The sequence below is a fragment of the Amphiura filiformis genome, chromosome 17 (assembly GCF_039555335.1).
Source record: "Amphiura filiformis chromosome 17, Afil_fr2py, whole genome shotgun sequence".
Taxonomy (NCBI): Eukaryota; Metazoa; Echinodermata; class Ophiuroidea; order Amphilepidida; family Amphiuridae; genus Amphiura; species Amphiura filiformis.
In genome coordinates, this window is record NC_092644.1 from 56228670 (window position 1) to 56243129 (window position 14460).

Genomic DNA, 14460 nt, shown 5'->3' on the forward strand with positions numbered 1-14460 from the left:
TAGTATTCTAGTCTCTACACTTTAGTTCAAATGTCTGACCAATCTTTGTACATACCATCTAATATCAGGGTTGTATTGATGTGAACCATATTAGTAACTTGTCTGTGCATGGCAAGTCTTTTAACAATCCAACATATGTATAACAGTGAATAATATCAGGAGGGTTTTAAATTCATGTGTGTATCTAAATTTGGTCAAACAATTTGACATGAAAGTGTGGCAATGTGCTTCATGTGCAACCTGTATTACAACGATTGGGGCATAATGTATTACCTTTTAGTTCATTGAAGTTTACCAAAAGCAACTTTTTTTTTCTAAATGCAACATTTGATCCACTTGAACTATGCTTGAAATGACCAGGTTTTTTAAAACAAAGTTGTAAAACTTTTTACTAATCTGGAGATAGTATTTTTTCAGTAAATCTGATTTTAAATCAATTGAAACTAACATTGTCAATCGTTGTGATACAGTTTGTATTATAATGCTTACAGGTTTTGCTTTTGCATTGTTTTTACTATTAGAAATTAATCTTGGTACAGTAGCATTAGATTAGCAGTAGTTAATGGATCCATAAATGCTATTATATATAGCCTCATATTCTTTCATTAACTCAATGTGATTGTGAATATCATCATCGCATATATACAGTACTGGTCAGAATACAGATGAATCCAGCAGTGATGAGCTGGTTTAGTAGAATTTTGAGAGTCCTCTACTAATGTTATACCAGTTTCATTCAGAACCAGCTCAATCCCAAAATGTTTGAATGCACCCGCTGATTGAATTTGGTGACATTTGTGGTACTGTAACAATAGTAAAGGCTTTGTTCTCATAATTGCAAAGTCAAAGTAATTGATATACAGGGAAGGAATCTTTCAAACTTCTTAGAAATATGCACATCCCCAGAATGCATTACCAAATGTTATAGATAATGATATTCCAGTTGAAATCAGTACACTTATTGAAGACATGGCCTTAATCTCCCACACAGGGAGTGTGAATTTCAAATGTGGTTACCTGAATGGGTAACTCTATTTGAAATCTACATGTGGGAGATTAAGGTCATGTCTTCCATAGGAGATGTATGGATTTCAACTGGAATAGCCCATTATACCCTAATGACTCAAATAGGTTTTGAGAAAAATATGAGTTTCAGATCTATGCATAATCTGCTAGACAAGCTGGTCCATTTATTCTGACTGGTACTGTGATGTGTTTCCATGGTGCAATGGTTTATTCTGTGTCATGTCAGATTGTCTATTTCACCATTTCTTGTGATCCACAGTTCTCTTGTTTTGTGAAAATTATTGTATTGTGCCTTATAAATATGTTGTATATTGATTATATTGTTCTTCTTGAAATTTGATTCTATTATGATTTTTATTAATTATCACCTTACTTTTCAAAGAACTTGTTTCACTGATGTTGACACTTTGGTTTGTGGTCTTATAGCACCTGATAAAGCAGTTTACTTCTGTGAATTTGACATTTTTTTACTGATTACAGCAATGATTTTCATCACATGATATAAGTGCTTGAACTTGAGTTATACACCAAATACATGTGTGCACTACCACACTCTAAAATTTGTTGCAGTTTGTGAAAATGTGGCTTTTTCAGTATACCAATATATTGAGAAGTGTGTGCTTTTGTAATTAATAGCCACTTTGGACAACAGTTTTAGTGTGTCTTGTCTTAAGTTGAGAGTAAAGCCATGTTGAATGTAGCAGATTGGAATCGGTGCATTTAAGCGGTTCCATTGCCAGTATACAGACAAATCGCCTTTTATGTGTGTTAGGCCTTGCGGAATTAGGGTAGCAAAAGAGATTCAAATCTGTCACTGTGAAATCCAACATGGTGTTAATCTCAACTTGAGACGAGACAAGAGTATTAATGAAAAAATCTGATCTAATAGGACTAAATGAGGCAGTTGTGAAATTGAGATACAGGCAAAAATAGGGTGAAGAAAATATATCAGAAAAGTAGAAATGCAAAAGGGATGGAAGGATATCAGCAGCTTGATTAGGGAACAAACCAAAAGTTTGATGACATCTTATAAACAAAAGTATGTTTGTTGGAAAGCTGACCCCTCCCTGAAATGTAATATTAGAAATTCCACCCTGAAAGGTCAACTTTGACCAATGTTTTAAACAAGTTTTTTACTAATGTTATCAGACTTTTGACCCTCTCCCCCTAACTAAACGACTTTTGTTTATAGGACGCCAACAAACTTTTTGGTTCTTTCCTGTTCTTGTTAAGCTCATGGTGCCAACTTCTCAATTTGCACAGCTGCCTCCTCTGGCTGATCAGATTGTTTCAATATTAATTTAGCGTATGATTTCATATTACCTTTGTTTCTTTCTCCTACAGCAAGCCAAAAATGATGCCGCCATTGCAATAGATGGTGAAGCCGAGGGCATCATTATGGCATTACAAGAGGAGTTGATAGCAGTACGACTAAGGGAGGCAGAATCGGCAGAGACGATCAAACAGCTCAATGAAAAGATGAGGCAACTTGAAAGGGTATGTCAGTAGGATGATTTAGCATGCTTTATCAAATATTAATTATGTACAGTTTACAGAATTTTGGGAGCCAGGATCTGCCTAGACAATCTACCACTTCCTTTCAAGTCACGTTTAGCTCTTCAACATATAAAGTTTTTCACAAACAAAGTAATGGGCAAAATAGTTGCCCAATTGGGACTACCAAATCATATGTTTGATAATCTGGACTTGAAATGAAGTCGTCAAGCAAAGCCTCTCAAAATTAATCAAATTTGCATACCACGCACAAAGGAACCAAATTCCAGGGACCAGCTATTTGGACAATGGAAAACAAATTGAGGGTGCATGACTACAATTTTATCATGGACGGCGAGCCTAAATTGGCCATACTATCAAACAAGAATATGAATAACATGAATTGTCTGGCAAATTTTGCAAACCCATACAGGCTAAGAAAAAACTAGAAGAAGAACCTGGACATGATGTCAAATCAATGCAAGAGGAGCTGATAGCTGTAAAGCTTCGGGAAGCCGAGGCCAATCTATCTATCAAAGAACTACGCCAGAAGGTTTCTGAATTGGAAGAGCACTGGCAGGTAGGTCCTGTCTGCTGTAGTTGAGGTCAATTGAAAAGTTATTAATCCACAATTCCACCTAACTGCCACTTACAATATCTGGACCTTTGGTATAAAAATGGGTTAAACTTGCCAGTTTCAGAACCAGTTTCATATTCTTGAGGCACATCCCTACTCAAACCAAACTTTGGTATCTGCCCTTGTCACAGAGTGCCGTGTGCTGACGATATCTAAATTTTGGCCATTATATCGTGTTAATTTCTGTTCAAAGAACAAGCCCCACCTAATGGGCAAAAACCAAAAATAGCAAAAGGGCAGTTTTCTTCAGACTTTCTAAATAGCCTGTAAATTCTTATATGGAACAGGTTTACGTTTGTTACATACTTGCTAAATGTAACCCTAGTGTTCCAGGAGTGCTATGCTGATGAAATCTCAATTTTGTATTATGATGCATCAAATACACCTATTTGTCACTAGAGTAAAAAGAAAATTTCTGATAGAATATTATTTATACACTAATCAAAAACTAAAGGATATTACTTACTTAGTAGCATTTGTAACATAATTTGTAAATCAGATAAGTGTCAGTTTCAGTTTTCAGTTTCAGTTTATTTCACCTTTAAATAATTATTACAGAGTAAAGCAAAATCATATGGTAGGAAACCAAACAGAGCAGAGCTCGACAATTTTTGGCCACCCTTTACAATATTTAGTTAAACATTCAGGACGAAAACACAATCAAAGACGATGAGGACATAATTATGTGCAGACAAAGACCGGACAGGACACGTGAGACAGACAATGTTGGCTATGGTTTAAGATTACCTATTATACATAATAGTAATAATAATTTTAAAATTACATGATGAAGCATTACACAAACTAACGAGATTATTTATAACGAGATAATAACTCATATTTGTACTTATTTTTGAAGCTTGTCAGAGTAAGTGAATTTTTGGTATTTAAACTAATATTGTTCCATAGTATAGGCCCTTGTCGCCTAACAGTGTTATGGGCTAAATCATTTTTAAAATGATGAGCTCTATACATTTCCGATGACCTAGTATTATATGCATGAATCGTACTAGCTTTAATAAAATAATTTGAAAAAAGATCTGGTAAAAGATCATTATAAAATTTATACATGAAAATTGCTTTCTGCAGTTTGTGGATATAATAAACTGTGAGACTATTGAATGAAGTAAAAGGGCGGAGTGTGGGCAAGAAAGTGAGAATTTGAACACAATCGAATTATTCGCTTTTGCTTAATGTGAATTTTGTTTAAGTTACAGTTATTTTGATCAGCCCAAATAATATTACAATAATTAATGTGTGGCAAAACCAAACTTTATATATAATGTAAACAATGTTTTTAAAGGTAGGACATGTTTGAGCCGAAATAAAATACCAGAATATTTGGAAACAATATTAGCTATATATGTTGTGTGGTGGTTCCAAGTAAGGGATTCATCCAGTGTGATTCCAAGGAATTTAATAGAAGAAACCTTTGAAATTGATACATTGTCAACATATATGGCTGAGTTGTGATATCTTCGATTGCTAAATCTGTTTTTAAAAATAAGGTATTTTGTTTTATTTATGTTGAGTGATAATTTATTTGCCTTAAGCCAGTTGGAAATGTTACATAATTCTTGATTTATCGTGTTGATAAGATAGGTAAAGTCTTTATGGGAAGCCAAGAGATTAGTGTCATCTGCGAAAATTATAAATTTGAAAAACTTTGAGGCGTAAACAATATCGTTCAAATATAAGATGAAAAGTAAAGGACCTAAAATTGAGCCTTGAGGAACGCCGCAAGTTGAATAAATTAATGATGATTTAACGTTATTAAATGAAACATGTTGTGGCCTATTCATGAGGTAGTTCCTGAACCACTCGAAGGCAACGCCGCGTACACCGTAATGAGTTTGTTTGGATAGAAGAATGTCATGGTTTAGCGTGTCAAATGCCTTCGAGAGGTCCAGGAAGATACCAACACTGTGCTGATTGTTATCTAAGTCAGTGACAATTTTGTTGTATGCATCCATAATAGCCATAAAAGAAGAATGTTTTGGGCGAAAACCAAATTGAGATTGATGCAAAATATTTAAACTTGAAATAAAACCATATAATCTATTGTGCACAACTCGCTCAAGAATTTTTGATTTTTTATTTAGGACGGAAATTGGCCTATAATTGCAAAATTTGTGCCGGTCATCGTTCGTGAAAATAGGAATGACTTTGGCCATTTTTAACTGATTTGGGACAATGCCGGTGGTTAATGACAAATTAATTATATGAGAAAGAGGAGAAGCTATGATTGAGCGTACGTATTTAACAATATCGGGTTGTATTTCATCAAAGCCACTACTTTTACCCAATTTGAATGAACGGCAGATATCTATTATTTCCTCTGGGTCAGTTGGAGTAAAAAACAGAGAATTATTTGGGGAATTAATATTGTGCAGAAAAGTATGAAAATTTGAACCACGAGTCTGGATTTTATGAGCTAGGCTAGGACCAACATTAGCAAAATAAGAATTGAATTTATTTGCTATTATGTTTTGATCTATTATTTGCTCCTGGTGAGCATTATCATCATAGAAAAATGACGGTAGGGGGTGTTTATTATTGCGACCGAGAATATCATTTAGGGTATTCCAAATAAGTTTAGTGTTATGTTTGCAATTTTCGAGCTTGTTCACATAATGATTCTTTTTTGCGGCTCGTATAAGGGTAGTAAGTTTGTTGCGGTAAGAAATATAAGCATTTTTATTGCTTGGTGAAGGATGACCAATATATTTTCTATACAGCTTTTCTTTCCTATGAATTGATTTGAGAATTAAAGAAGTGATCCATGGTTTACGTGGAATATGCCGTTACGTGAATTTCTAGTACCACGTGCCTTAACGGGAAAATGAGTGTTATAAATACTGAAGGAATTTACTAACAAATGCTTCGCATTTACCCATCAGCAGATGTCATATCAGTGACAAACTTCCAATCAATCAATTTCAAATGATTATAAAAATGTTCAATTGAACTTTGGTTATAAGTGCGAGTAGTGCCGATGTGTGGTTGAATAAAACGAAGTGGCATTGATTTTGTACATTGGAAGATTGGAAAATGGTCAGTTAGACCCACTACACACACACCAGATTTGATTTGATGGGTAAGAACATTCGTAAAAATATTATCAATCAAAGTTGCAGTAGTAGGTGTCACTCTGGTGGGTCTATCAATTAATGGATACATACTATTATTATGAAATGTTTCCAGAAAATTATTAATAATATCATTTTCACTGTGTTGTAAAAGATCTAAATTGAAATCACCGGAAATATAACAATTTTTGTTTTCAGCAGAAATAGTGTTGAGGCTATTATCAAGATCGGTAATAAATAAATTAACATCAGTTCTGTGTGCACGATAAATTGAACCAATAATTGTATTCTTGGTGGTGGGACTCAGGATTTCGACAAAAACCGATTCTGAATGTGGCAAATCAATGTCAGTTGTACAAAGTTTTAAATCATCTCTGATACGGTAAGAAAGTGAGCTGTGGACATAAATAGACGCACCACCACTTTTCCTCTCCTTTCTTGGGGCACTTAAAAGAATATAATTTTCAATATCAATTACATTAGAGTTATCTTCATAAAACCAAGTTTCAGATAAAGTTATTACACTGAATGTATGATTGAAACTAGCGATAAAATTATGTATACTATCAAAAATTTTGTTAAAGCTGAGAGTGTTAAGATGTAGAACAGAAAAGTCATCATTACATAATCCAGTCATATCATTGTTATCAAGTACATATCTACATGAAGTTGTGACATTATAATCATTTAGATGTCTAGAATCATGAGTTGAATGGAGATTTTCTTCGAACAAAATGGATTCAATCTCATACCCATCAAACGATTATAATCGATGGAATTACCATGATAATATAATGAGAACCTAAATTCATCATCGTCAACATAATGGGTAAATGGAAATAAATCACCTGTACAATTGAAACATAACCAATCATCATTATCCCTTATTTCTGTGTAAACGCATCTAGTGTGGTAAAATGAATTACATAGGCAACAGAAAATATTAGACTGATGGGGTAGGATGTTTCTGTGACAGGAGTTGCAGTTATTTAACATAATGAAATTTAACCTGAGACAACACATTATTCATTGTAATAAACATACAGTGTATACAATAGAGGAGCAGGAGTGTATCATTACATAAACAATATATATCATTATATACATACATCATCATCATAGCAAACAATAAAGTAAATCCATTTGCCAACATACAACATGAAATAACACAGAAAACTATAACATTTAAACAAAAATGGATGTGGGCCAATTTGGCGCACCACTGTACATGGCGAGACAAATGCATGGACTAGGTCGGACCGGGCCGGTTTATAAACTCGAATGAATTGAAGAAAAAATGAGATTGGAAGTGGGAAATGAAACATGGTTTAAAATTTGGAGATTTCAGTCTGTAAATGTTCAGGCAAACACTTGTAATTGTCAAGTACCAAAATCCCATGACCTTGAAAAACACTTTGGTCTGCACCATAATAGGAAAGAAATGATGCAAATCAGGATTTTTACCTTTTGATCCTGTAAATTGTTGAGTAGTGTACATTTCATGTAAGTTCACAGAATATTGTGATATGAATAACCCTGTCTTTAAAAAATTGGAAAGTGCTAACATATTATTAGATGATGTTTTCTATCCCATGATATGATCATATCGTAATATGCCAAATTTCTAACAGCACATTTCATATTTCTCTTTATGCACTAATTGCACACGCACATTGTAAGTTATATCATCTAGATTATTGTAAATATTCATTCTGTAGGGCCTAATCAACTTGTATAAGCCTGGTTTGTATGGGTGTACTGATGAGTTGGCAAGAACTACAGCAATATTCAGACTACTAAATAGCAGTGAATTTTTGTATAGTTTTATTTTGCATTTTTGTGGTTTCTAACAAAATTACTTCTTTAAAAAATTTAGAAATGTTTTTTGACCCATGAGGTTTAATGTGTAGATCTTTGAAACAGCACAAAATAGATAAAGCAGCGAAACTGCTCAGAACTGCAAAATTGGGTTACCATATTCATTCCAATAAGGGTATTTTCAATTTGCTGAAGGGTACCATTAATGTTGAAGTGATGGAGAGACGTCGATACAGTGAAATAGCTAGGGGATTAGCAGTCCTGTGTAAATATATTTTTTGCATCAAAAAAGCTACTCGAACGTCTCAGGACCCTTTTATAACGTACGCAAATTTGCCTCTAATAAATGCCCCTTACGAAAAAATTGGGTACACTATGTAGAAAATAAGCGCCCACCCTAGATGACTTTGTTAAGCGCCCTGGGTGCTTATTGGAATGAATACGGTATCCAGTTGAAATCTATACACCTATGGAAGACATGACCCAAATCTGCCACACAGTGAGTGTGAATTGGGTTACCTGAATGAATGACTCCATTTAAAACCTGCACCCCCTATGTGGGAAATTAAGATCATGTCTTCCATGGGAGGTATATAGATTTCAACTGGAATAGCCCATGGGGGAATAATACTGGTAAAACACCATGCTATATAGTGCAAGGAATTCCTGTTGTATGATGTACAAGATTTCCACAGTGTTTTGTAAATTTTAAGCTAAATGAAAGTCGAAGAATTTAGTGAATCTTATTTGGTGATCATGTATAAAAGTGTGTTTGAATATTTGAATTATCTCAACAAACCAGGATTCTACAAGTTTCATCTGTAGCTAGATAACTATAATTCTCATTCTAACTATATGTCGTTTCATAAATACTAATCTTTCTCCCTCATTCTGTCTTCTCTGACTCTCTCCCTTGGGATCTTTGGGAATATCTACCAATTCAAAACGTGAGTTGTATACAATGATTTGACAAGACTTGTAAACAATCAAATGTTTTTAAAACTTTTGCATCTTTATTTTGTACTTTCTTCATTGTTCTTTATTACTTATTACAACATTTGAAACAATTCGATGCATTTGATGCCCCTTGATATTCTGCATGGGTTTATATTAGGCTATATTGTAGTTTTGTGTAAATTAATCATATTTATTCATCTGTGATTTTCTACTAATATTTTTCATTTTTAGTCAATTGAATTTTATTTTAATTAATTTTCTGTTCTACCTTTTGTGTAAAGGATGAATTGGTTGATTTCTTAGTTACAGAAAATGTACTTTGGTTCAATGTTCGTTTATATTTCAAGATTGATGATTTTTATTGTTGACATTTTAATTTACATATCTTTCATGAAAGTGCACATGAGGAACCTCTGCCCAGCATGATAAGGTTATTGAAAGCAAGTTTAGACCAACTTTTATGTTGCATTTATAACCATCTAAGTTAATTAGATATCACCATTGCTTTTTAACTGCATGCCAAAAAATGATAATATCAAATGTTCTGTTCTCTTGTTAACCCCATGGGCACTACTGTCTTTCTTACAGTGCCCCTGATTGGTTAATTACATGATATAGTCATATGAGTAACCAATCAAAATAGAGCTCTTAGATCTCATAGCAATTTTAAGATTAATCCCATTAAAGGACTATTTTGTGATTCAAGAATTCTCTTTTTATAACATTTTTCAGTGAAAAAGCTTATTCCCAAAATTTCAGTTGATTCCGATTTTGCTTTTGAGAAAAGTGGGGGATGAGGCTGTAGATCTTGAGATGCCCCTTTAAGTCCTACCGACTATTCTTACCATATCTCTGATTGACTCAATATAAGATCTAACAGTTTTTGTAACCAATCAAAATGGTTCTTAGAGGCCAATAATTCTGCCGGTAGTGCCCACTGGGTTAAATTAAGTGCATTGTAATTATGGGGGAGGGGTGCTAAACTGTAACATTTTGCCTACTTGAGAGTTTGCCTTATGTTATTGCATCCCTGTAAATACTTAACCAGAATATTTACATCTTGATTACTCTAATTCTACTATACACAGCGGCATTTACAGAGGACGGCCTCCAGCAGGAAAGATCGCAATAGTAAGCCAACGGTCCAGGCTTTAACAGATGAACTGATGTCAGTAAGGTTACGAGAGGCAGATGCGGTTGCTGAAATCAAGGAGATGAGACAAAGAATCATGGAGTTACAAACATCGGTAAGCAATTGGATGTTGTTGTATTTTTGTCACAGTGATTCTTTTGAATTATGGCCCTAGCCACATGCTATCATCGCGTCAAAATAATAACGGTTGAATCTACATAGAACTAGTGTCATAAATCATGGTCTTTCTTGTAGCCAATGATTTCAGATCATAAAACCTGAAATGTGCTGGATGAAATATAATAAAAGGCAATCACCTTTTGTGAGTTAAAAATTGTCCCTTTCCCTCCTGAAAAAAATATGAAATTCCAATTTATATATGACTCATGATGCTAACCAACAGAGTTGACAAGTATCATTATTTTTTACATGAAAAATATTTTTAAAAAACATATTTCTTGGCATTAGTGTATTGATTTTGGTTGAAAAAAAAAAACCTGCAATTTGTTTTAGGATATTTGCAAAAACAAAAACTAAATGCCCGACTGACCCTACTTGAAAGGTCCATCTGCCTAACAGGGTTAGTTTTTTAATCACTTAGTAAATGAACTGCGTACTTTTGATGTTGCAGAATCAAATGACAAGTAATCAAATGAGACGAATTGAAGAGGAACGTGTACAACTTTCGGAGGAATTAGATAGGTTGGAGAAGAGGAAAGAAGAATTACAGAGTGGACTCAATGAAGCATCTAAGGAACTATGTAAACTAGAGGCAAAGGTTGGTGTCATACAGTGTAAATCGGTACCAAATAGGGTAAATTCATACTGAACAGCATATAGACACAACAGGTGCAGTGTGCATAAAATGCACAGAACACATGCATACCTATATAATTGGTACCAAATAGGCATAACGGGACAAATTAACAGGGAACAACGCAAGAGGCACAAAAGGTGTAGTGTGAATAAAATGCCATTAACACATGTATACATACCAAAAGTACTCTTGTACACTTCTTCTTATGTGCACAGGGAAATAAAACTGAACAAATCTCACCTATTTTGTGCTGATTAAATGAGAGAAATTTTGTAATATATTTCTGCAGTTTGTGGGAAGAATTATTATGACTGATGTATCTCTAAAGTTAGTGCGATTTCAATTTTCTTGTAGTATACTATATTCTATTAAATTTAAAGTTACCAAACATAAATATTTGTTCTTTATTTCATAATTTTTAGAGTAAAGAGGAAATGATCACCGTCCGATTGCGAGAGACAGAAGCCAATACATCAGTTGCTGAATTGAAAAACAGAATATCAGAGTTAGAAATTCAGGTGAGTGAAAGTTGCAGTATATTCATGATTAGTTAGGGACTGGAAACAGCTTATTGATGACTATTGTTATCAGATTTTCTGTTACGACCTTCAATGTCATGCGAGTTGTGCCAAGGGCATGATGGTCAATTTTAATTATTTATTCCTGTTGCCCTTCATAAAAACGAAAAATCATCAGAATATTAAATTATTTTCTAAAGTTGTGTCAAATTGTGTAGAATTTTTATAATTTTTCAAACATAATTTTTTGTAGCATTGAAAATCATTTACATAGGATTTTGAAGACAAAATGTAATCATTTTGTAGAATGCTAGAACAAAGAAATTAAATTGTTTCCTGGAAGCGTGATTTTGATGCTGAAAAATGTGTTAAAATATTATTCTTTGATGATTTATGTTGGTATTTCTAGAGCCTTTCGTTCTTAATATTCTGATAAACAATGTGAGTGTTGTTGAAAGGTTTTAAAGTACCTTTTTTATGTTTCTAATATATCTGTAATTTAGCTGAATAGTACATCCCTGTTGTCAACCATTATTTATTTTCCAAATATTGCCAATTTAATCATATTTTCTAAACTACTTGACAGAATGCCGAGCTACGAACCACCAATACCTTAGCAGTTAGTGAAACCAAGGAAACTACTCAGGAGCTACAGTGTAAAGTTATTGAGCTGGAGGCTGAGGTAGGTACAGCTTTAGTAATTTCATGTCCCATAAAGTCAGCTTAAACTGTAATTCAAAGTATGGATTTTTGTAATTTCCTTGTTTATATTAAAAATAAAACATGGAAGTCCTAAAAGTGACATCTATCATGTAAACTTCATTAACAGTGTAGAATAGTAGTGCACAGTTAGCTGTCATCTGACTTGATTCCTTGACACTTAGTCAAACAACAATTATAAGCTTATGCATCCAAAATATCAAGTAACATCAGTTTGTCTGGTTTCAAACGTGGCATATAGATAGTGTAAGCTACCTATGTATAAGATTTATTTCTAAAATAAAAACTCATGAATCAAAAACATCAAGTAACACCAGATTTTCCATGTTTCAAACCTGGCAAAGTGTAAGTTACCCATGTACAAGATTTTTCCTTTCTGACATAAAACTTCAGTTTCTTATGAATCCAAAACATCGATTAACACCAAATTGTCCAAGTTTCAAACCATAGTGTTAGCTACTCATGAATAAAATTTTTCCTTTAACAAATATTAAAAAATTGGTTTTCATAAAATATATATCTTGGCATTACAGGTAAGAAATAAAAATACACAGTATTTAATCACTCCTAATTAATTAAACACACCATCACACCAAGAAAAAAATTGCCACCAGTGCCTTTATTGCCCTTAAATCCACTGAGACCTACTAGCTTTCTTACAGTGTGCCTGATTGGTTAATACATCATGTTATCATCCAAGTAACCAATCAAAATTTTGTTTTCATATATGTTGGCATTTTTGTGCACCTCTCTTTCTCTTGATTCTACTAGCCTTTGAAATCTGTCTAGCTTTGTGTCCTGTTCCACCTATTATATATTCTTCAAAAGTAGGTAATATCTTTGATTCCTCTTCACCACACACATGGTTGCATTTGGTTTGCATTTTCAAACTGTTTTCATCACCATATCACTTGTTTTTGAGTGAGTGCAGCAATTGGACTTCTCCAGTTGAAATCCATACACCTTCTGTGGAAGACATGATCTTAAGCTTCCACACAGGTAGTGTGAATTTCAAATTGGGCCACCTAAATGTGTGACGCTATTTGAAATCTACACCCACATATTTGTGTGTGAGATTAAGGTCATGTCTTCCGTAGGTGTGTATGGATATCAACTGGAATAGTCTATTGTGATTATTATTTAATTAATTTCTTATTTGTTCAATTTCTGTTTTGTTACTCTAACAAATTGAACATTTTATTTGGAGATACTAAATAGAACACACTTCCACTTTATAGTTTGGTATGCTACACTTTGTATTTCACAAATGATTTTATAAAGTTGCTTACAAACTTAACAGTTCATCTTCTTCATCCTAAGAACAAACCAATTTGTCCAAACTTGAACCTTGTGGTACTCACATTGGCCATCTTTTATACAGATATTACAAATTGACAACAAAGAAAATATGGAGGGTGCATTTTAACCAGTACTGAATAAATGTTTTAACTATGAGATGTTGTTTGACAATGATTGGAAGGTCACATCAAGAGCTTATAACCACAACTGACTATGTCCTTGAAATTTAGAGAAATACAATTTTCAAAGTTTACATCCCTCAAAAAGTATGATTTTAAAAGACAATCCTTGGGTTCACATCATAAACTATTTCTTCTAATATGTACCAAGTATCAAATTTAGCCAAAACTAGGCATATTGTAGCCAGTTCTGGTTCTAAGCTCTCTACATGCAGGCTGCCCTTGGCTGTGTACAAAAGTATTACTTTATTGAACATGATGACCCTGTCACCCATATGACTTTCGTGTGAATATCCTGTACAGCCTCTGTGATTGCCACATAGCTATAGCAAGTCATATAAACAGAACCCTTCAAAAATCATCTCATGGCAGCTTCATTGGGCTTCATTTGCTGTGGAAATTATCTCCAATGTATTCAACTTGTGTTAAAAAACAGTTCTCATTATCTCTGATGTAATTAATTTCAATTAACATATTTTGTGTTTCCATACTTCATTTATTGCCTTAAAAATTTGTTTCACTTTTACAGCTCATTTTGTTCATTCAAAAACCTTTATGGATTACCTTAAATGGGACATCACATCATAGTGCCAGTTAGAATGCTCACACTACCATGTGTTTATGATCCAATGTAGGAGCTAATAGCATACCTCCTAGTTCTTCCGAATTTAATTATTGCTGACAACATGCTAAGCATACCGTAGAAACCCGTCTATAAGGAATAGAAGCGACTGTGATGATAGCATATTTCACGCTAGCGCCCTCCACAATATT

At 33.6% G+C, this 14460-nt stretch overlaps 1 protein-coding gene across 7 annotated transcripts in view; it reads left to right on the forward strand.

The window, feature by feature from the left end:
• Positions 1-14460, forward strand: part of LOC140138020 (EVI5-like protein) — a 69927-nt gene that overhangs the window by 47864 nt on the left and 7603 nt on the right. For 4 of the 7 annotated variants that reach the window (XM_072159851.1, XM_072159853.1, XM_072159857.1 and 1 more), the window contains 6 exons: positions 2371-2523; positions 2954-3100; positions 10110-10268; positions 10785-10931; positions 11393-11488; positions 12075-12170. In XM_072159851.1, the coding sequence (XP_072015952.1) occupies positions 2371-2523; positions 2954-3100; positions 10110-10268; positions 10785-10931; positions 11393-11488; positions 12075-12170 (798 nt within the window). Of the gene's footprint in view, positions 1-2370; positions 2524-2953; positions 3101-10109; positions 10269-10784; positions 10932-11392; positions 11489-12074; positions 12171-12979; positions 13040-14460 lie in introns of all 7 variants that reach the window. The other 3 variants (XM_072159855.1, XM_072159856.1, XM_072159852.1) reach the window with 3 other exon arrangements.